General features: G+C 46.1%; 1 protein-coding gene across 2 annotated transcripts in view; it reads right to left on the minus strand.

Annotated features, from left to right (window-relative positions):
* The window catches only part of GRK3 (G protein-coupled receptor kinase 3), a 127,073-nt gene extending 104,353 nt beyond the window's left edge, over window positions 1–22,720 (minus strand). For both annotated transcript variants that reach the window (XM_042963217.1, XM_042963216.1), the window contains exon 1: window positions 22,526–22,720. In XM_042963217.1, coding sequence (XP_042819151.1) covers window positions 22,526–22,638 — 113 coding nt within the window. In that variant the 5' untranslated portion in view covers window positions 22,639–22,720. The remainder of the gene's footprint in view (window positions 1–22,525) is intronic.
* Window positions 22,721–24,078: the final 1,358 nt, after the last annotated feature.

The raw sequence follows: 24,078 nt of genomic DNA on the forward strand, positions 1-24,078 counted from the left end.
TTTGGTAACTTGTGTCTTTGAAGGAATTTTTCTATTTCATTTAACCTGTCTAATGGAACTCAAAATAATGATTCTGAGTAAGAGAAGCCAGATTAAAAAAGAGAGACAAACATACAGACAGAGACAGAGAAAACACAGTGTCTGATTACAAAGAGGCAGAAGCAAACTCTTGCGTGATGGAGCACAGAGCAAAATAATATATACACACACATATATATTTGGTTTTTGTCCCAGTACTTGGCACAGAACTCCTAAAACCCTTGGAATTTTCTTATGGTAGAAGCATCTAATTCATAATAATCCCTTTTCAACCCTACATGAGTTTATGCTAATGAGGTGACTCTTGGCGGCCCATAGACAGCTTCAGGGCGGAGCTAGTTGCCAGAGAAACCCACCATGTGATTAGAGCGGTAGAATTATTGGCCCCATCACTTGACATCTGGGAGAGTGGAGACTGAGTTCAATTACCAACGACCAATGATTTAATCACACCTACATAATGAAACTTTGATAAAAACTCTAGAAAGATGAGGTCTGAAGAGCTCCCGGGCTGGTGACCCCATGGATATGCTGGGACACTGGTGCTTCCGGACAGGGCAGGGATGCTCTGTGCCCCACCCCTTCCCACAAGACCCAGCCCTATGTAACAGTCCCTTTGAAGTCCCTGAGTTGTATCTTTTACAATAAAACGAACCATAAGTATAGCACCTTCTTGAGTTCTGTGAGTTGTTCGAGTGAAATCTCAAACATAAGGGGAGGATCATGGGAACCTCCAAACTTACAGGCAGCCAGGCAGTAATGCAAAGAGACTACAGGACCCCATTTGCAGCTGGCATCTGAAGTGGGGCAGTCTTGTGGGGCTGAGCCCTTAACTTGGAGGCTGTGCCAACTCTGGGTAGTTAGCATCAGGATTGAGTTGAACTGTAGGACACTCAGTTGGTGTCAGAGAATTGACAATTGTTGGAAGATGACAAAATGTATATGTGCATTATCTTAATTTTGGTAATGGCTTCACAGGTATAGATACAACTTGCCAAATTGGACCCTCGAAATGTGTGCAATGTGTTTCATGTTAATTATACCTCAAAACAGCTGGGTTGGTTTTTGTTGCTGTTGTTTTTCTTTGAATTGTATCACCAGGATGTGATCAGCAAAATCATGAGTGTTAGAAATTCTCTACCACCCCTGACCCTATTTCTTTAGCAAAATCAATTACAAGAGGGAAAAATGATGGCAGGACACCTAAAAAAACAAACAACAACAAAAAAAACCCAATCTTATAAAAAATTGAAGAGGGGTGCCTGGGTGGCGTCTGTCCAGCTCTTGATTTCAGCTCAGGTCATGATCTCACAGTGCAGGGATCAGGCCCTGCATCAGGTTCTGCCCTGACAGCACGGAACTTGTTGGGGATTCTCTCCCCCTCTCTCTGCTCCCCTCACTGCTCGTGTGCACATGCTCTCTCTCTCTCTTACTCTCTCTCCCTCAAAATAAATAAATCAACTGGGGGCACGTGGGTGGCTCAGTCGGTTGAGCATCCGACTTCGGCTCAGGTCACGAACTTGCAGTTCGTGAATTCGAGCCCCGCGTCGGACTCTGTGCTGACAGCTCGGAGCCTGGAGCCTGCCTCGGATTCTGTGTCTCCTCTCTCTGACCCTCCCCCACTCATGCTCTGTCTCTCAAAAATAAACGTTAAAAATAAATAAATACGCTTAAAAATTTTAAAATAAAAAACTGGGAAAATGAATACAGACCAAATACCTGCCGTTAAGGAAGTATTACAATTTAGCAGCAGCAATGTGTTACATCATGTTTATGCTTTTATATTTTAAAAGGGTTCTTATCTTTTAGGGATTGATACAGATATTTTACAGATGCAATGACAGATTATGTCTAGCTCTGCTTCAAAATAATCTAAAGGGAATTAGGAAGTACGGATGAAACACGATTGGCTGTGTGTTGATAACACATAAAGCCGAGTGATGGCTACATCAATTTCATTATACTATTCTCTCTGTACATGGTTAAAATTTTCATCAAAGAAAGTTTTTTTAAAAATCAAACCCTCCAGACTCCTGAACCATTTCTTTACATACCTCCTCATCAAGATAAGGCATAATATACTATATATAATACCATATATATTGATGGGAGGCCTAATGGATTTTTTTTTAATATAACACCAACTAGCTGGAGACACAGCACCCCTGCCTACTAGGGTCCTGCCATATAAATACAAGGTAAGTATAATAAATATTGTATTGTAATTTAACATTTTCTTCTACTACTAAAGTGGTTGAAAGATCTGCTCTCTACTGGCCAAGGACTAGGTAGGCTTAAGTTGTACTTGAACACCTCACTAGCAGAAAACTACGATATTTATGACACAGCGAGCCAACTCCCATTTTAAAAGCCTCTATAGGGGGGCCTGGGTGGCTGAGTCAGTTAAGTGTCCCAACTCTTGACCTCGGCTCAGGTCATGATCTCACAGTTTCTGAGTTTGAGTCCCACATCAGGCTCTGTGCTGATGGCTCCGAGCCTGCTTGGGATCCTGCCTCACCTTCTCTCTGTCCCCTCCCCTGTGTGTGTGTGTGGGGGGGGGGGGGGTAGGGAAGGGGGAGGTCTGCACGCGCATGTGCACAAGCTCCCTCTCTCTCTCAAAATAAATAAATAAACTTTAAAAAAGGCCTCTATATTCTCTTGAGGTTTAATTCTGTTTTATTCTAGTGTCCAAAACAAAATGAGTCTAAATAATTATCTCTAATATGTGACATATCACCTCCAAAAAATGAGGATGCAAAAGGTAGTTGTGAAGATAAAGCAAAATTATGGGAAGAGACTAGAAGCACCGCATAAATGAGTGGTTACCATTACTGACCACCAAGAAACCCAGAAGGCAGATTTTTTTTAAGATGAGATGACTAAGCAGTCATACAAAGATTCAATTCCCCCAAAAGGAAATTGCTTTCTTTTATATGTAGTTACTAAATATTTTCCACTAACTGCTCATTAAACACCCAAAATAGAGCTACATTATCCAAAGTCACAATAAAAACTCCGCCACTAGATTTAAAACCACCGAATTCTGCCAGACAGACTCTGAAGAGGTCTGTAAAAGTAGCTGGGACGGTTTAATGTCAACTCTTGTCAAGGTTCCTGGGTTCACCAGATCTTTGGCAGGAAAGGCTTGCATATAATTTGCATACCATTAAACATTTCAGCAGGAGACAGTCTACATTTAGACAATCACAACCCAATTACGCTAGATGTGAATTTAAGCTCCTTTGTGTTTTTTTCTACAATATTTTGACAATCGAGATCAGCTCTCCTCATGCCTTTTTCTTTGCAACAGATTACCTGATATTAAAGTGACACTAACATAACCCGAATTCCACTGGTCACTAAAAATCCATCATCTTAACGAAAGTCATCCCTGGACAGAGAGAATTGGCGAGATGAACACATTTATGGGGTCATCAGTTTTTCTAATAAAAGCCACTAAAACCTCATGACCCAAACCATCCCTTCAAATTAGTTACAATGATCATTCTAGAACCCATTCACCTTTATTTTTCAGAATACTTTTGAATCAGCAACAACATATGAGCAGATTCATTTTACAGCGAAGCATCAGAGGAGGGAGGGACAGAGGCCAGGAGAGTCTATAGCAGGGCTTACAGCATCCTCCTCGTTTCCAAGGGTAATTTTCCATGCAGTTATCTCATTTACAAGATTCCAAGGGCCTCCCATTTTGCCCAACGTCCTAACTCCTTAGCACGTTACCAGGAGCATTTCCAATGGAGCCCCAACCCACCTCGTCAACCACATCGTGTCATGGTTTCTCTCCCAGAGCGGCCATGCTTGATTTTCTCACTGCTCCGTGACTCTAAATGCCACTCCTTCGAATGCCTCTTTTTACATGAAAACCTCCTTGTCTTCCAGGATCCACGTCGGGATCGCTGACACTATGATGCTGTCCCCAGCTCTGGCAGAGGTAAGTCACTTCGGTTTCCACTGCCCGTCACATGGCACTGCTGTATCATGTCCCCAGTGGACCCCTGTCCTCCTCAGGAGGAAAAGACAGTGTAGTCATCGGTTCACGCAATCGTTCATTCGTTCGAAATAGGTACCGCATCCTTTCTAGGAGACAGCCAGCCACTGTGTGTGACGCCAGAGATGCACAGTGCATCCGACCCGGTCTCTGCCCTAAAAGAGCCCTTGTCCATAGGGGTGACAGAGGAGTGAACAGGAAGCCCCAATCCAACGTGGCAGCCAGCAGGGACTGCACGGCCAGCTCAACAGGACTAAACTATAGACTCTGAGGGGCCGCTGGCAAAGGGGAAATGAGAGAAAGCAAGGGGACCGCTCGAGAAGGATCTCATAGTCATGTCACCTCAGCCTGTACCAAATAATTGAACCAAATGGACAAAGGACAACAGCAATTAAAACACACACACACAGAGACACACACACCACACACGCCAGACCACAAACACCTCCCACTCTAACTATGTGAAAAGCGTATCTAAATTACCCCCCATGAGATTAATGTCAGCCTTTCATGGCTTTCTTTGTCTTTAATGTTTATTTATTTTTGAGAGAGAGAGAAAGAGAGAGCGTGCAAGCAGGGGAGGGGCACAGACAGAATGAGACAGAGAATCCAAGAAGGCTCTGGGCTGTCAGCACAGAGCCCAATGTGGGGCTTGAACCCACGAACCATGAGATCATGACCTGAGCCAAACCGACTGAGCCACGCAGGCACCCTTTCGTGGCTTTTTTAAAGCAAACACTTCCTTTCCATGGACTGACAGATGACATTTTGTTTCTACCACCGGTAAGAATGCTGACTCATTGGACATAAGTCACTGTACTTCCTCGTCCCCCAAACGCCACCGTGACCTACTGTCCCCCACTCCTCCCTGAGGCATCATAAACCGGTCACTGTCTGGGCAAACAGATTCACACACTAAAACAGGCTCCACAGAAAATCAGCCAAGGTAAATTTTCTTTGACTTGACTCTCAATTTGGTATAAGATACCCACTGTCCCACAAGAAGTCCGCATGATCACAGCCGCTGATCTCCTTTACAGGCTGGGGGGCGGGGCAGTTTGCTTACGAGAACCCTTTGTCATACTCCAGAGTAATGGAAATACATTCTCTCATATTTTTCTGTTTTATTATAATAGTTTTGTGATGATCTCATCGAACACTCTGGAATTTCTTTTTTCGTACAATGTGGAGGGATTGTAACTTTGCCAGATCACACACCAGCCTTTCCCCACCAGACTCAAAATGTCACCTTTATTCATAAACCAAACTCACATATAATATGTGTGCTCGTAGGGGCGCCTGGGTGGCTCAGTCGGCTCAGATCATGATCTCATGATTCCTGAGTTCGAGCCCCGTGTCAGGCTCTCAGCTGACAGCTCAGAGCCTGGAGCCTGCTTCGGATTCTGTGTCTCCCTCTCTCTCTGCTCCTCCCCTGCTCACACTCTGTCTCTCCGTCTCTCTGAAAAATGAATAAACTTAAAAAAATTTTTTTGAATATGTGTGTGTGTATACATTATGTATATACACACATACACATACACACAAGGCTTGTTGTGCCCTGGATGTGTGTCTATATCTGCACCACAACCACAGTTGTAACTGCTATAGCAATGTTTTCTTTTAGACAGAGCAGATCCCCACTGTTTCATTTTTTTCAAAATGTCATTGGTTATTTTTGTCCATTCTTCTCTTCTAGATGAACGTGAATCACCTTTCAAGTCCTTTGAAATTCTCGTTTGGGTTTTGACTGGGATTGCCTTGGATTCCGATTCTTTTGAAGAGAACTGACATCTTCCCAAACTGAGTCTTCCTATCTGCAAAGATCCTGTGGCACTCCATTTATCCAGGCTTTCTTGGCCTTTAAATAAAGTTTTGTGTTTCTCACATACAGGTCTTGTCGGTAATTACGGTAGTTAGTGAGGTCAGGTTTAGAGCAACACATTAGAAAAGATCAATTTTAAAGTAATTATTTTGAAATGTTTTGACAAATTAATATTCAAATGACTTAAAAACAGAAAGCTGTAGGAGCGCCTGGGTGGCTCAGTCGGTTGGGCGACCGACTTTGGCTCAGGTCACGATCTCGTGGTCCATGAGTTCGAGCCCCACGTCGGGCTCCGTGCTGACAGCTCAGCGTCTGGAGCCTGCTTCAGATTCTGTCTCTGTCTTTCTGCCCCTCTCCTGCTCATGCGCGCTCTCTCTCTCTCTCTCTCTCTCTGTCTCAAATATAAAATAAAACATTTAAAAAAAAATCAGCTCTTGGAGAGGTGCCATAGTGGCTCACTGAGCTCATTGAGTTCATTGAGCTCATTGAGCATCTAACTCTTGATTTCAGCTCAGGTCATGATCCCAGGATCTTGGGATCAAGCCCCGTGTCAGGCTCTGCACTGAGCACACAGCCTGCTTAAGATTCTCTCTCTCTCGGGGCGCCTGGGTGGGCTCAGTCGGTTAAGCGTCCGACTTCAGCTCAGGTCACGATCTCGCGGTCCGGGAGTTTGAGCCCTGCATCGGGCTCTGGGCTGATGGCTCGGAGCCTGGAGCCTGCTTCTGATTCTGTGTCTCCCTCTCTCTCTCTCTCTCTCTGCCCCTCCCCCACTCATGCTCTGTCTCTGTCTCAGACATAAATAAACATTAAAAAAAAAACAAAACAGAAAGCTGTTCAAGTCATTTCAGTAACAGAGACTGGATTGTAGAGTTTCATTAGGCTTTGGAAAGATGCTTACAGGGTAGATCATCTTAAATAGAAAGGGTTATTTTTTTTTTCCTGCTAAATTTAAACATCAGAGCTATGATTTGAATGATATTCACAAAGTTCAGGGAAGTCTTTTGTGTTCAGGGGGTAAATGGACATAGTTTTCTCAAGTTTCATTTCTTACCCTGCTTTGCCTCTTGGAAATCCTTCTTTATGGCTTCTGCTCCCCCTTCATCGTTCCCCGAGAAGTCTGCAGGTCAACAGGTTGTAAATCTGTCCACACCACTTGGGATTGGTCAGGACTCTGGCTACGAGTGAGTTGACTAAACCTCTGCCCACATCTTTGCGATCGGTGTCACGGGGTTTCTTTTTGAGCCGCCCTACCGTGGTTTCCAAAAAGCAAGCCACCCTCCCGCAGACTAACTTACTGGAGACGCAGCACATCTTGCATATGCCATCATGGGAGTTTCGGTCCTAAGTCACCACTGCTCCTACCCGTGACATCGGGCCAACCGAAGTTTCCATCAGCCCTGCAAGCCTCTAACTGCGATCCTCAGGCCTAGCCATCTACTCTGTTGTTTTGAAAGATCATAATGAAAATGTTCAAACATGCAGAAGAGCATAGTAGAGTGAGCCCCGGTTACCGTCCTCCCACGCCTCCGGAGTAGCTACCAAGGTTTTCGTCTGCTACTTTTATCCTCGCCCCAACTTCTCCTCCAAGCTTTAAAGCATCTTAAGGCTTGGAATCTCCGACTGCGTGTCATTCTACCCTTACTCCCTCAGTTTGCAATCTAAAAATTAGGGACATTTTCCTTACGTAAACACAATCTATTATTACTCCCACCCCCTTCCCTATAGAAACAATACTGCCCCTCCCCTGAATGCCCCCCCCCCCAGAAATAATAATAACTCCTGCACATCTACTACCTAGTTCCCCTGTCCATGATGTCCATAAATGTCCATCGTTCTCTTAGGGTCGTCTTTTGAGCCAGGATCTAATATAATCAGGATCGCGCACTCATTAGACCACTGTCTCTCTCCAATCTGCTTTAACCAAGAGCTCTTCCTTCTCCCCGACATCTGCTTTTTATATTCGCAACCAGTGACTTACTGAGGGCACCAAGACAAGCTGTATAGAGGCTAGGTCCTATTCCGGACTATCTGTTTGCTTCCTCTAAGGTCATTCGACCTGCTCCTCTAGCTCTGTATTTCCTAGACGCTGAAAGTTTCCCTCTGAAGACCAGATGATATTCGAGTTCAACCTCCAGGGGCAGGAATACTCACGAGATGGTCTTCGTATGTCAAATTGCCCCCCCCCCCCAAGGAGGTACAGTTATTTCTTCTTAGTGATGTGAAAATTACTTAACAACTGAGCTGGTGATCATCGGATTTCTCCTTTTCAAATTCCCCACAACACCGCATTTAGCAGGTTCATGCTCTGATGACCTTTGCCTACCTCAACACTTCCATTAAGAGTTGCAAGATGGTGACTCTCCCAATTCCATCATCCTTGCCACGTTCACTTGCTGTAAATCTTTTTTCTTTTTTTTTAACCGATCAATGAGTTTTTATTTTTTATTATTTTAATTTTATTTTTTTAAGTTTACATCCAAATTAGTTAGCATCTAGGGCAACAATGATTTCAGGAGTAGATTCCTTAGTGCCCCTGACCCATTTAGCTCATCCCCTCCCCCAACCCCTCCAGCAACCCTCAGTTTGTTCTCCATATTTAAGAGTCTCTTATGTTTTGTCCCCCTCCCTGGTTTTATATTATTTTTGTTCATCTGTTTTGTCTCTTAAAGTCCTCATATGAGTGAAGTCATATGATATTTGTCTTTCTCTGACTAATTTCACTTAGCATAATACCTTCTAGTTCCATCCACGTAGTTGCAAATGGCAAGATTTCATTCTTTTTGATTGCCGAGTAATACGCCGTTGTGTGTATATATATATATGTATATATATATACATATATATACATATATATATACATATATACCACATCTTCTTTATCCATTCATCCATCGATGGACATTTGGGTTCTTTCCATACTTTGGCTATTGTTGATAGTGGTGCTATAAACATGGGAGTGCATGTGTCCCTTCGAAACAGCACACCTGTATCCCTTGGATAAATGCCTGGTAGTGCCATTGCTGGGTTGTAGGGTAGTTCTGTTTTTAACTTTTTGAGGAACCTCCATACTGTTTTCCAGAGTGGCTGCACCAGCTTGCATTCCCATTCTGTAAATCTTCTTAAGGAAGAATTATGTCCCATCAAGTAAAAATTGTGATCACCCTCTGTAGCTTACAGGAAAGGCAAGAAAAGCGCTAAATGCTTCACCTTTTTGACTGCCTCTTTTCAGGGACAGAGTTGGTACCGTATTTTGACAGCCAGTGGTGACCAATAGGTGTCTTGTTTTTATCTGTTTTGTTTGGGGATCTCCCTTTTGGATATCATAGATATATTAGCTTCCTACCGCTAATATAACAAATTACCTCGAACTTGGTAGCTCCAAACCACAGAGAAGTATTATCTTATAGATCTGTAGGTCAGAAGTCTGGAATGGGTCCCACTAAGCTAAGATCAAAATGCCAGCAGAGTTTTGTTCCTAGTGGAGGCTCTATGGGAGCACCCGTCTCCTTATCTTTGCAGGCTTCTAGAAGCCGCCACGTTCCTTGGCCCATGACCCCATTCTACCATCAAAGCCAGCAAATGTCAGATATTCCTTCTCAAGCTACCTCACTCTGACTCTGACCCGCCTCCCTTCCTCGCTATTGTTCTGGGCCCAGCCAGATAACTCAGGATAATAATCTCTTTATCTTAAAGTCTGCAACATCAGCTGCCTGAATTACATCTGCAATCTTCTTGCCAAGTAATGTTCACATAGTCGCAGGTTCTGAGGATTAGGTCATGGACATTTGGTGGGGGAAAGGGCTAGTGTTCTGCCCAGCGCAAGGGCTGGAATATATTCAGAATATTTTAATCAACCGCAGCCATATTCCTTTGATAGCCAGTGGGGACCCCTTCTTCCGGCCTCTGCATTTGTTAGATATCGTGCCCACCCCACCCCTTGGATGGCTCCTTTTTCTGATATAACAGATACCAGAAGTTCTGGGTTCTTCTTGCCGAGACCCTGCCCACCCCTCAGGGCAGGTATGTTTGCGCTGGGTACCTACAAGGATGGGACAGCAGTTGTTTCTTGGGCTTTTCCATGACTGGGGTTAAGACATACACATATGTGGTAAGACCAAAAAAGGAAAGAAAAGGAAAGGAAAGGAAAGGAAAGGAAAGGAAAGGAAAGAAAAGAAAAGAAAAGAAAAGAAAAGAAAAGAAAAGAAAAGAAAAGAAAAGAAAAGAGACAAGACAAAACCATGAATTTAAAATGACTTTCTGGGGCACCTGGGTGGCTTGGCTGGTTAAACATCCAACTCTTGGTTTCAGCTCAGGTCATGATCCCACAGTTGGTGAGATCAAGTCCTGAGTCGGGCTCCACACTGACAGCACGGATTCTCTGTCTCTCCCTCTCTCTCTGTCCTTCCCCCTCATGCCTTCTCTCTCTCAGAATAAATAAACTTAAAAGAAACTGTTTCAAAGAACAAAAAAAATAAAATGACTTTCCAATTCGAATTTAACCTTATAGGGTTTTTACTTAGCTCTTGTCTCACACTCCTGTATCTCTTCATTTACATTTAAAATCTCAGTTCTAGGGGCACCGGGGTGGCTCAGTTGGTTAAGCCTCCAACTTCGGCTCAGATCGTGATCTCACGGTTGGTGAGTTTGAGCCCCGCATCGGGCTCTGTGCTGACAGCTCGGAGCCTGGAGCCTGCTTCAGATTCTGTATCTCCCTCTCTCTCTACCCCTCCCCTGCTCACGCTCTGTGTCTCTCTGTCTCTCAATAGTAAATAAAAACGTCAAAAAAAATTTTTTTAATAAAATCTCAGTTCTTATTACCCAGCTGTACTTAGATAGTCTATATGAAGTGATTTTAAACGAACAATAACATTAACACTTCTGAATGCAGCCCTATTTATCCTTAAAACATACAGGACAATTTGGCATCGTCTCGCGAAACTGAGAATGCCCCTCTCTTACTTCCAGGGGTCTATCCCACGACCCCAAAGAGGCACAGGTCAGCATACCCACTGCGCTGGCGCTTGTGATTACAAACACAGGGTGGGGTAAACAGCGGTTTTACGATGTATCAGGCAGCAATTCAGAGCACCGAGAAGCATCTCTTCACCACTACCAAGGACAAGCCGAACATGTCTCAGCAGGAGCAGAGGGCAAGTTGTAAAGGGACTCACTAATGTGTTCCTGACAAACACAACTCTGTCCCAGTATGATGCCCACAGCCTTTCTGTGTGAAGGTTAAATGTGCAACCTGTTTCATTAGTTTTCCATCACAATGTAGAATGTACTGCTAACAAGTTTAATGCGAAAAATCCTTTATGTATCTAGAGTAAACAGACAAGTGTGCTCGAGCCAAGGGTATCCATGTACCTGCTGACGGAGAGAGAGAATTTCAGTTTTTGCTTTTTAAAGATAAGGGCACATGTGAGATTACAAAAAGATGCTTGGGGTAAGAAAACATTAAGATCAAAAATACTGACGTGTAGCTTTTCTCAATTTGTAACACGGTCATCATTAATGACAACTAATCCTATTACCGAACATGACATTCATGACATCTTATCTTTTAAGGAATTATTCACATATTTATTATTCAATCAACATCACCAGTGAAATGATATGTAAGCCCCTTATCAGATCCCTGTAGCTGATAACCCTTACGGTGAGGACAATCCATTTTCAAACTGTGTTGGTAATAGCTGAAATTGACACCCCTCCTCTACCCACATCTAGGAATTTTCTTTGCTTAGATGATTCATATGGCAAAAGATAGTCTGTAGGTGTCTATTAAAATGCACAGAGCTTTGAGCCCTTGGCTATCAATGTGATCTCAAGCAATTAGTTTCTCTCTGGACCTGAATTGCCTCCTTCTAAAATGGAGATGATGAAATACTGGAGAGCCGTTTCCAAGAATCTGAAAATAAAGAAGCAAGCTTGCCCTCTGAGAGTAAAAACTTTAAATCAATACCTCACACAAAGGGCAGAGAAATGCCAAAGTTTCCTGGGCTGGCTGGCAGGCACTAGCTGTAACTGTGTTATCCAACCCAGAGGAGGTCTGCCCCCCAGTGAGAACAGGAAACACGGCAACACGGAAGGACACCCAGATGCCATCACTGCTGGGGAATTCATGCACGTCACATCCAGCGTAAAGCCATCCCATGGAGAAATGACTAGGTCCCAGCTCCTAGAACTGACGAACCTGAGGCTAGACCCTTCCGACCCATCGGGCTATAGCCTGTGGTGGCTCTGCTACCTTCGGAGGGTCACTTCCCCTCTACAAGGGCGACACACAGGACAGAATGCTCTGGTCACACAGCCCTCCAGCATCTGGGCTCCCGGGAGATTCGTGTTGACTATATAGTGGCAATCTGCCATCATCAACCCTACCCTAGATCCCTGGATGGTCAGGAGATGATTAATCATAAGCCAGGACACTTACCCTAAAACTCTAATCTCACATGAAGGAGGGTGAGTTTCCACCATCTACCTCATTAAGCTTTCCCGGTATGAAACAGTCAGAAAAAATAAGCTTTTCTTATAGCATAACTTGACTTTTTTTTTTAGAATAATTTGAACACCAGTTCCCCACAAAACAGGGCACGTTATTTGAACAACAGAAACACAGAAAAACTGGCTGGTTTTCCTTGTGGAATAAAAAACCAATCAAATGATTAAACCCTAAGAAACCCCGGACCACAAAAACCGTCACACTTCTTTGGGGGCAGGGGGGTAGGTCATGAACCTAAGTATCCCCTCTCGCTCAAGGTTTAGAAACTGCTAACGTGCAGGGGCGCCTGGGTGGCTCAGTCAGTGAAGCGGCTGACCCTTGATCACAGCTCAGGTCAGGATCTCACGGTTTGTGAGTTCAAGCCCCGCATCGGGCTCTGCTCTGACAGCACAGAATCTGCCCAGAACTGCTAAGGTGAAGAAAACACCTCCCCCTTCTAGGCCAATTCTAGTTGCGACATTTTGCATAAATAATAAGCCTTCCTCTACTGCCAGTGGAGACCAAACGGAAGGAAGCAGGTCCTAAATGGAACAGAGAGGATAGCACAAACTTTTACACTCTACTCTATACTTACTGTGATTCCAAGAGCCACTGCTTAATTAGCGTGTCATTATACTTTAAGAAAAGAAATAGTAAATGTAGTTGAAAAAAGAATGGCCCATTAAAGATAAATATTAAAATCCCTTGACCTTACCGGTTAGGGTTAGTTGTTTCTAAATGGAATACAGACACCTCCCTTACCACCCCCACCTCTAACCAAGTAGCAAAAGCCTCATATGTTGAAAAGAAGACACATCTGAAAATGTCATCTCAGCTTTAGACATTCACGTTGCAAAATGAGAGTCTGCGGTATTTAACAGCTGCGTAAATGCCTTCCCATGTAACTTCTAGTTCATTTTTAACTTAAACCCTCATCAAAAGCAATGCAGACAGAGAAAATTGAGAGTACCCTGAAAATATAACCAGAGTGATCTTTCTAGATCAAGAATAAAGAACAATGGACTGACTTAATTACAAAAGCACGAATACCAAGAGCTCGTTCCCCAGTCAAGTTCTATTGCTGAAAATGAAGATATGCTTGCTGCCTTCCCCAGAAGACTCCTAATGGAACTGTAGGTGTAAGTTTTTGAATATATGAAACATTAGCCCTAAAATCCTCAGAAAAAGGCTTTTTTTGGCATAATTAAAGCTCGTTTTCTTCCTAAAAATATTTTAGCCCACAATTTTCTCAGAATGTACACAGGGCCTAGAAGTTAGCACTCAGCAAGTGGCAGACAATGTCAAAAAGACACCTGGTACCCATCGTAGCTTCTAAATTCTGACTAATGGAAATGTTAATCCCCTAATCAAGCTGGTGTGATGAATCTCAAATCATCAGAGGAACCAAAAATTTTCTCCCCATAACGGAACTTGAGAGAGGTTCAACCACACACTTGGAATAAGATTTTTCACTGGTTTTGCCACCACTGAATTAAGCAGAGGAATTCTACAGGTATCTTTTCAGTCTTCTTAAACCTTAATATTCTGACCCAGCCAGGTCACATTCAGACTGATGGGCACAGATTACAGAGAGCAGCGTGCAGACTTCAGCTTGATTTGGGGAGTGACTAAAAGGACTGGGGACAGCTTCCTGTGAAAGCCACTGTGGGATAGGGTAGCTGCCTTCAGATATCGGAAAATCTGTCACTTTTTCAGGGACTAAACTTGTTTGTACAACCATGAAAGGACAGCAAAACATCAGTGCACAGAATTAATTGCAAGAGAGCTTTCCAACATCACAGAGCTTCCAAAGATGTTCCTCGGAGATGACCCTGCCTGGACGTCAGACAGGGAAGTCACCCATCCAATGCATGACTAAATTGGATGCCCTCCAAGATCTTTTCAAACATGAGATACTACAATGCTATGTTATTAACATGCAATCTGTTAATGTCTAAGGAATACTGAAATGAATCACCTTATGCTCAATACACTGAAGCCAGCTGCTTTTAGGCCGTGATTTTGGTTCATTTTACTGAAGCAAAGGCCTCTAAAGGATGAGCTAATTCTCCTAATTGTTTAGTTATCTGTATTTAAGAATAGCAATGCTCATGAACTCTTATGTATTGAAGCCAACATAGCCCAGAGCCTGATGGATGGATGGATGGATGGATGGATGGATGGGTGGATAGATGAAAAGAAGGAGGATGAAAAGAAGAAAGAATGGATGGATGGATGGATGGATGGAAGGAAGGAAGGAAGGAAACATGGAAACATGGATGGATGGGTGGGAGGAAAGAACAGATGAAGGATGGATGGGTAGGTGGGAGGATGGATGGAAAGAAAAAAAAGAGGGAGGGTAGAGTAAAGGTGGCGAGGAAGAAAAGAAAGAAAAAGAACTGAGTGAAGGGTGCCTGGGTGGCTCACTCGGTTAAGCGTCTGACTTCGGCTCAGGTCATGATCTCGCGGTTCCTGAGTTCGAGCCCCACGTCGGGCTCTGTGCTGACAGCTCGGAGCCTGGAGCCTGCTTCCGATTCTGTGTCTCCTCTCTCTGGCCCTCCCTGCTCGTGCTCTTTGTCTCTCTCAAAAATAAATAAACATTAAAAAAAATTAAAAAGAACTGAGTGAGGTAGCATGTATGCAAGGTTCTAGACACATAGTGCCACCAAGGCTAGAAGAAAACAGAAGAAATCTGGGAAATTCACTTACTTATGTGTCTAAAGGTCAACATCTGCTCTTTGCTGCCTGGGTCAACATATCAACTTTTCAGAAATCCTGTCTCCCAACCTGCTTCTGCAGGGCACAGGGCACAGGGGCTCCATGCAATGCTGCCTTTTATCGGCTACTATTTGGTACTTTCTTAAGGTGTTACATTTTGTGCTGCATCTAATCCCTACAACGACCACCCATGGTATAAATTAAAGAAAAATCACCTTTTAATATTTCGTCCTATCTTTTTCTGAGTTGTGACTGTGTGAAATTAATGTCCTCTCTTGTTTACAAATACATTGTATGGGGTGGCTGGTGGCTCAGTCGGTTGAGCGTCCAACTCTTGGTTTCGGCTCAGGTCACGATCTCATGGTTCGTGGGATGGAGCCCCGCGTTGGTCTCCATGCTGACAGCACAGCGCGAAGCCTGCCTGGGATTATCTCTCTCCCTCTCTCTCTCTCTCTCTGCCCCTCCCTCGACCTCTCTCTCTCTCTCTCTGCCCCTCCCTCGACCTCTTTCTCTCTCTCTCAAAATAAATGACTAAATTTTAAAAATATATACATATATATTGGGGCACCTGGCTGGCTCAGTCGGTTAAGCGTCCGACTTGGGCTCAGGTCATGATCTCGCGGTTCATGAGTTCAAGCCCCACGTCGGGCTCTGTGCTGACGGCTCAGAGCCTGGAGCCTGCTTTGGGTTCTGTGTCTCCCTCTCTCTCTGACCTTCCCCTGCTCATGCTCTCTCTCTTTCTCTCAAAAATAATAAAACATTAAAATATATATATATATATATATATATATATATATATATATATTTTATATAGAATATGCCCAGAGATGGGGGGGGGGGGGGAAGGGGACATTTTATGATCACAAATGAATAGATATCATATTATACAGCTAGGAAAAACTAAATACAGTGAATTTAAGTGACTTATCAAGGGCCTGTGGCAAGTTGCCAATGGAATCTGGTCCATATTTCCTGGTTCCTGATCTAGAACTGTATCATAGTGTGGCAGATGATAAGGAGGGCACAGGAAAATGAGCCCAGAAATGAAACAGCTGACCTACAAGTTCACTAGGGATGAAAATTGGGCCTAGGTACTTTCATATCATCACCTTTTCCTAGACTCCTGAGACCCTGGAAGAAGGAAACGGCACCCAGCAAGAGTACAGGTCTATGTGGAGGCTGACTATCACAAAACACCAATGACAGAGTCAACGAACTGTCCTCTCTGCCATGCCCCACATAGAAAGTTCTACGGCCTGCAGATGCTCCGCGCTGAGGCTGAAGCATAGATGACCCAGGAGAAGACTTCCAAAATTAGAAGAAACATTTACAGGGTATGGGGAGCCAAGGTATTACTTCTCCCCCCCCCCCCCCCGCCACCCCACAGTTTATTGTAGACCTACAGGGCAATCACGAATGGCCCAGGGGGTGGGAGTGCTGATCGATGACAAAAATAAAGAACAAAGACTCGGGAACCAGGAGAAGCAGAAGCAGGTCAGGGCCTCATTAGTGTGCAAGTTTCTAAATATGCAAATGAGTTCACAACACTCAAGTGGAAGTCGCCCCTCCAAGGTCTCCATTGCCCCACTGCCAAAGTCCAGAGGAGGACAAGGACAGAGAAGACCACCACGCATACACATCTTCATCAAACTATCAGCATTCCTCGGACACATGGTTCACCAGCAAAGGAAAACTGTTTGCGGGAGAAAGTGATTTTTATCGCGAAGAAAGCCAAAAATATTGTTGTGTCCCTTTTCCCTTTTCTCTAGAATGGAACAATTCGGCGGGGGCGGGGGACGGGGGCCGCTCTCTTTTCCGAATAATAACCCACACAGAAATCCTGTTTGGGGACCGGGTTGGGGAGAGGAGGGGAGAGGGGGTCTATTACACAGATTTCTTGGCGGCAAGGTTGCAAGATTGCGCTTCTTGCGTTGAACAGAACGGGAATTTAACCCTCGAGCTCCTCATGGGAAATAAGGAAAAAACTGCTTATCCACTTAGTGATAATTACCGCTTTGCCACATCCCAGAGGAAGAGCTGTTCTCTATCAGTCTCTGAGGACGGTCCTGACTTTGCAAACGCTGCACCAGCAGCCGATAGACATGGCCCGCAAAGTGATTTTTCCCCAAAGGAAAAACTGCAGAAGGGGTGAGGGTGTTCCTTATTCGTGCTGGCACAATGGCAGAGCAAGGAGGAAAGGACCCCATTCTGGACTACGCTTCAGCTGTCACCCGGGGCAGAGGTCCCTAACTGTCCGGATGAGGCTATGTCACTCACCAGGCTGCACTGTCACGGGGAACAAATGCACTCATGATGCAAAGTGCCCGGGAGAAGGGAAATCTCAATAAATGGTAGTTGTTACGTTGCTAGCTCGTGGAAGTAATAAACCTTCTCTTTCCCTCCTCAGGGCTACGGAGACCCCAAGCATCCTGTTCTCCCCCACTCTGCATTTCTTACTGTGCTTTGCCGCCCACTGTCAGATAAAGACCTACACGTCCCTGCTTCAAGCCTTAGCCAACAGTTCCTGTCTTGTCCAAACACATGTTTGGCAAAGCCAAGTTCAGCATACTGAAAAGCACTTTTGAGACGCTGTCTCTAAGAACACATTGCGTGTAAAAACCGGGATTGTCTGAACCCAAAGAGATCTACTGGGCTCTCCGTTCAAAACATTTCACAATGCCGGATTTGGGGCAGCTTCTAGGTCCCAAATTGATTGCACTGGAACATCTATTTCTAAGAAATGACAACCACGCACAGCTCTTGAATCACCAAGTCACTGGCACAAATTGCCTCTGCCCAAGAATGGAATAAAAACCGAAAGGTCAGAACAAATTACATTTCGAATGTGCACCTTAGTGGAAAAGAGGCAAGAACACCGCCACCGTTCTATACATAGAAAGACTCCTATCGGCGATACAGAGCACTCTTTCCCTGAAGGCCGTTCATTCTTTCAACATTGACTCTTCAGTTCCGAGTTGGGGAGGGGTGTGCACGGGCACAGAATCCCCTACAACCAAAACAGAGGAATAGTTCAAGTCTACCCCCAACGGCTCACAGACTGGAGTCGGGGAAATCACTGAAGAAACTCCATTCCCACAGAAGAAGAAAACTGAGCTACTTCTCAACATGGATCCCATCTGATCCGGTTACAAACAGGAAGACGCAGCATTACCACATTACTATGTATACTCTGGCCGGATAGGTCTTCGGAGGGAATAACTAACCAATTATTGTAAAACGCTCAGCAAACATAATGCGTTCGATGATTGCAGAATAAAAAAGCCATCCAAACTGCTACTTGTCTGTGGTTAAATAGAATCTTCAAGAAACTGCACTTTATAAACATCTTTCTTGGTTCAACTGTGTATTTCCCACTAGACTAAAAAAAAAAAGCCCCTTGAAAGATGGGGCTGTGGTCAGGCTCATCATAGTCTCTCCATGCCTGGCTTGGAGACCCAGCCTCTACAACCCCCTACTGAAGTCATGTAATAAAGGGTGTCACAGATGTCCTGAAGGATATTCTAAATGATCTAGGAAAGTTACAAAGAATCTTGCAAATGTTATTTTTCAGAACTTCCTATCATATTGTAGGAATACCTTAAAAGGACAAGCTTTGCTGGGGTGCCTGGGTGGCTCAGTCGGTTAAGCGTCCGACTTGGGCTTAAGTCACGATATCACAGTTTGTGAGTTCAAGCCCCACATCGGGCTCACTGATGTCAGCGTGGAGCCCACTTCAGATCCTCTGTCCCCCACTCTCTTCTCTGCCCTTCCTCTGCTTGCATGCTCTCTAAAAAAATAAATATAACATAAAAATTTTTTTTAATAATCAGTGAATTGAGGCGTCTGGGTGCCTCAGTTGGTTAAGCATCCAACTTCAGCTCAGGGCATCACATCAAGCCCCACATCAGGCTCTGTGCTGACAGCTCAGAGCCTGGAGCCTGCTTTGGATCTTATGTCTCCCTGTCTCTCTGCCCCTCCCCCTGCTCGTGCTCTCTGTCTCTGTGTCTCTCTCAGAAACAAACATTTTTAAAAAAAAGCTTTAAAAAAAATAAATAATAAATAAATAATAATAAAAATAAAATAAAAGGACAAGCTTTGCAATTAATGATCCAATACTGTCAATGTCTCCTAAATGGACATGGGATGCAGGGAAAGGGTCAAGCTCATGTTACCCAACCAAGCCAATGGGACTTCACTCTGTTTGGAAAAGGTTAAAAAGAGTAATGAGCCTAAAGTAAAGTTGTCTTGATGATCCAGGGCTTTAAGACGCTGACCCTTCTGTAAGTCTTAGCTTATGAATTAGACCCTATCAAATAAAGGTACTTCTTCTCTAACATGGTGTAATGCTCGAGTTTCTGTCTGGGCCTGCACAGTGGGCTCGTGGGTCACAGTTCAGTCTTCCCAACAGATCCCATCATCAGCTACATTAACTCAACAAATGTTTCAGTAAACTGAAGCAGCTATGTAATCTGAACGAATAGTCAGCTATTCCGGGATTTACACTCATGGGTTCGTTAATTAAATAACGTGTCAACATAACAAAACAGTTGCCTCTCACTATCTCAGAGAAGCGAGATCTCCCCAGGGGGCAGGACGGCCCATCTTCTGAGACTCTCCTGTAGTAGGCAGGGGACCGCAGACCCAACCTTTCATTTAAACTAGCTACATATGATGCAGTCCCGTAGCTTTTCTGGTTAAAGCTGCGGAAGCAGCAAAGCAACTGAAACGAGGAAGCACGCAGAAAATACTACAGTGATTTCAAATAATCGGCTGGAAATAAAAGGTCACTGGTGACAGACCCATGGCAAGTGTTATACTCGTCATGGAGACACTGAAAAGACGAATCTAAACATCTTTTTCAAGAACACCAAAGACTGGTGATCACACAGTTCATGCCACAATGAAACTGAAATAGAAACTCTTATCAGAAAACATTTGACCACCGTCCTTTACCGACAGAGTGAGATCATACTAGTCTTTTGAACCATTGTGCTGAGGCATTTTAAAATGAAAATTAGGGGCGCCTGGGTGGCTCAGTCGGTTAAGCGGCCAACTTCGGCTCAGGTCATGATCTCACAGTCCGTGAGTTCGAGCCCCGCATCAGGCTCTGTGCTGACAGCTCAGAGACTGGAGCCTGCTTCAGATTCTGTGTCTCCCTCTCTCTCTGACCCTCCCTCATTCATGCTCTGTCTCTCTCTGTCTCAAAAATAAATAAACATTAAAAAAAATTAAAAAAAAATAAAAAATAAAATGAAAATTAACTTCCTTACCAGATGGAGAAACCCCGCAGCCTCCCACCCCTACCCCAAAGTCCAGCAGGTAGCCACCACTACCTGCCATCCAGTGGTAGATAAAAATCTGCACGATGTTTTACTTGAAATGTCATGAGAAATACACTCACCACCTCCCAGTTCTGCCTTAAAAGAAAGTGTTACCAAAGAACACCACCGAAAACAAAGGCGTTCATACAAGGAAGTGAATACCCAAAACATGTAAGTATGTTCTCGAGAAGGACACTAAAAAAGCAGAAGTCATATTAAGTTCAAAACAAGACACACACACACACACACACACACACACACACGAGCAGAAGTTCCTAATTTTAATATTATATTTTGCCCCCCCCCCCCAAAACTACCCATGAACTAAGATTCGTCAATTTTATGTTTAGAGACTCTACATATTTAGGATTCCCTGCCCTTCAGGAAAAGTAGAAAAGGCAAAAGAAAAAGGAATTAAGCACTGTATACCATATTTATAAAAATGCAGTTTTTTAAAAAATGAAATCCAGGCTTGGTTTGGGGGTTCTTGTTTTACTTAGCTTCCCATTTGCCAAAAAAATTTAAACAGCACTGATTTTCAATGAGCAACGGGTATGTTAGACTCCGGAAGAGGAGTGTTAATTTCATGGTACTCCAAAAGGTCTATGCTCCCGCCTGCTTTTCCCTACTTGGCAAAGAGCACACCCTGCAAAACCAAGGGGGTGCATAGGCTAATGAAAAGGGCAAGCGAGCCAAAAATATCTACCACATATTCATTTACACAGTTGGTCTTTTCACAACAAGTAGCTCAAACGGACTGATAATTTTCTCCGTCATAGGGCTCAGGCTCATGAACGGACTTGGAAAAATTATCTGGTGATCACTTCGCATTAAAAGAAGGATTGTTTTCTTACGTCAAGATAACAATTTAAGCAAGCTTCGGTGTGTAATGCTTGAAACACTGATGCTGGCCAGTGGAGAATAGTTTTGGTTGAGTTTCTAGTATTTTACCAAACTGCCTGGTTTCAAATTCACCACAAAGAAGATGCCTCTCTTTATCATCAATTCTACCAAGAGCTACTTAGCACATTCACTATACAACTCATGATGGTGTTAATCAGAAAAGAAGCTAAGGGGGGAGGGGGGGGAATCGAACCCTAATCTTTTGATACACTATTTGAAACTCTATCAATCTGATGAACGATCTTTTCTGGGGTAGTGCTAATGACACGAACCAGTAAAGTCTTTAACTGGTTCCATTGATAAGAAACCATTTTCGAGATAAAATTAGAACTTGGTAGGGCCCTCACTAAAACCCCTGGCCAATTCAATCGGGCCCTTCTTTGGTAATTTAAACAACAAATTCCTGTCTGGAATCAACCTTTCCATGTGCGTGTAAAGTGAATCCCATTTCAACCTTTTAATAAAGTACCACCAGTGGATCTGCAAGTTGAGGAAAGCTGCTTGGGCGATAGGCTTGGCACCAAAAAGAAAACTGTGTGGGTCACAAGCCACTCATCACTGCCCAGGGGGCACGAAAGAGGAAAAGATAGGAGGATAGGAAGCGGAATAGACTGGACCCCAAGGGGAGAAAGCACTGAAAACTGCACTTAAGTACCTGGGACAAAGGCAAGAAGCCTGCACTCCCCAGCTAAGGAGCACACAGGGAGCTGAGGAGAGGACGCAGTTGGCAACCGGGGCGGCAGGAACCAGAGAAGGAACGACCAGGATGCAGCACGGGGGAGCCACAGGCTAGGGGCAGAAGGGGCCCATGAGGATGGGGCTGGACGGGTGACAGAGATGGGACAGAAGGGAGAGGGATGGGGCTGGAAGGGCAGGCTTGGGGCAGGAGGGAGCCATGGCAGAGGAGCGCTGAGGACCACAGAGATGGGACACGAGGGGGCGACAGGGCTGGAGCTGGTCCAGGCAAGTCACAACCACCTCCCGGCAGCCCGTTGCCGGAGCGCTCCTGCGCGCGGGCGCCACGCTGGGCACTTTGGGGCGCTCTCTCCCGGGGACCCCCCCTCCCAGCAGCCCTCTGATGCCCATTTCAGAGACGGGAACGGTGAGGCTGAGGGTGGGGGAAGGAGAACAGCAGCGGCCGAGCGCCCGACCCTCCCGGACGCAGGGGGTCGCTGGCGGCCGCCGAGGGCGGCGGCGCGGGGGGCGGCGCGGACCCGGGCGGCCGGTACCTGGGCTCGGGCAGCACGATCTTCTTGCTGGCGCGGGCGGCCGGGGTCGCCTTGCTCTTCTCCATCGCCATCAGGTAGCTGACATCGGCCAGCACGGCCTCCAGGTCCGCCATGTTGGCGAGCGGCGGCGGCGGCGGCGGCGGCGGCGGCGGTGGCGGCGACTCCTCGGGACCCGGACGGGACGCGCTCCCGCCGCCGCCGCCCGCCGCGCCCCGACGTGGGGGGGCCGCCCCGGGGCAGCCCCCCCCCGCGCGCGCTCCCGCCCGCGCGCCCCCGCGCTCCGCTCGGCGCGCCGCAGCCTCGCGCCCGCCGGGGTCGCCGCGCGCCGCCCCGCCCCCGCGCGCGCCCCCGCCCGCCGCCCCGCGCACGCGCCGCCGCCCCCGCCCCTCTAGCCGGGGGTCGGCGGGGAGCGCGCGCCCGGCGGTCGTAGTTCCTCGGTTGGCGGGCGTAGCTGCCCTGCCGGCCCAGCCCTCGTCTCCTGACCGAGTGCCCGCGGGCACCGTCCCGCCCTCCCTTCGGGGTGGCCACGGGGGACTTCCTCTCCTCCTCCTCCCGCTCCTTTTTTCCCTCCTCCTCCTCCCCACTTCCCGCCTCCCGCTCCAGGCGCGCTCACGCCCCCTCTCCTCCGGACCCCTGCCAGCCGGGGATGCCCTGGACCCGACGCCCACCACCCAAGAAGCGGTGGGGAGCTCTCCCGGGCCGTAGACACGCTACTTCTCAAACCGGACAGTGCCAGTCAGCATTCCTGCGGGAGGCCTGCGGTGGCCCCAGAAAAGCGCGTGCCCCACCTGCCCCCGCAGGGGCTGCCGAAGCCTTGGTTCCGGGCTACCCTCGAACAGCACCCAGCCGGCCGGCACCCCCCCCCCCCGCAAGCCTCGCCCCTGACTCCAAACAGCCTCGCTTGTGAAGTCAGCCAGGAAAACCCTAAAAACTGGAGAAAGTTGCTTGTCTCAGGCTAAGCCGGGGCGAAGTGGGGTGAGCGTTCCCACGGGAGCTGCCCTTAGGGAGCCCCCTGATGGAGGAGCGCTCCCTCTGGTCAAGGTGGTCACAGCTCCCTTGCACTCAGTGAGAGGTTGGAGCTTGGATGTTAACCTGATCGCTGAGAAGGAGAACTAAGGAGTCCGGCTCTTGTGGTTTTGCCATCAGTTAAAGAGAGAATCAGGGGGCACCCACTGTGCGCAGGGGCCCACCGCCCGGGTGATTTAGGGAAGTGGAAAAGCGAGAACCCAAACACCAAGGCAGGAGGGACTTTCCAGCTTCCTGATCCTCAGTCTTGGTCTCAGCGTCTGTTCACCACCACCCAACCCCTGCCTGAGGTTTTCATTTGCTTCTTAATTTTCCCCCGGCGGTACACACAAGTCCCCTTTAGAACCCACGTGGTACTCCGGCTGGAGTGGTGGTAAGGGACACCCAGGAAGTCCCAAGATGACCTGAGCTGGGAATTTTTTTTTTTAAGGTTATTTGTTTATTTTGAGAGAGAGAGAGAGAACGAGGGACAGAGAGGAAGGGAGAAAGAGAATCCCAAGCGGGCTCCGTGCTGTCAGTGCGGAGCC

The sequence above is a fragment of the Panthera tigris genome, chromosome D3 (assembly GCF_018350195.1).
Source record: "Panthera tigris isolate Pti1 chromosome D3, P.tigris_Pti1_mat1.1, whole genome shotgun sequence".
Taxonomy (NCBI): domain Eukaryota; kingdom Metazoa; phylum Chordata; class Mammalia; order Carnivora; family Felidae; genus Panthera; species Panthera tigris.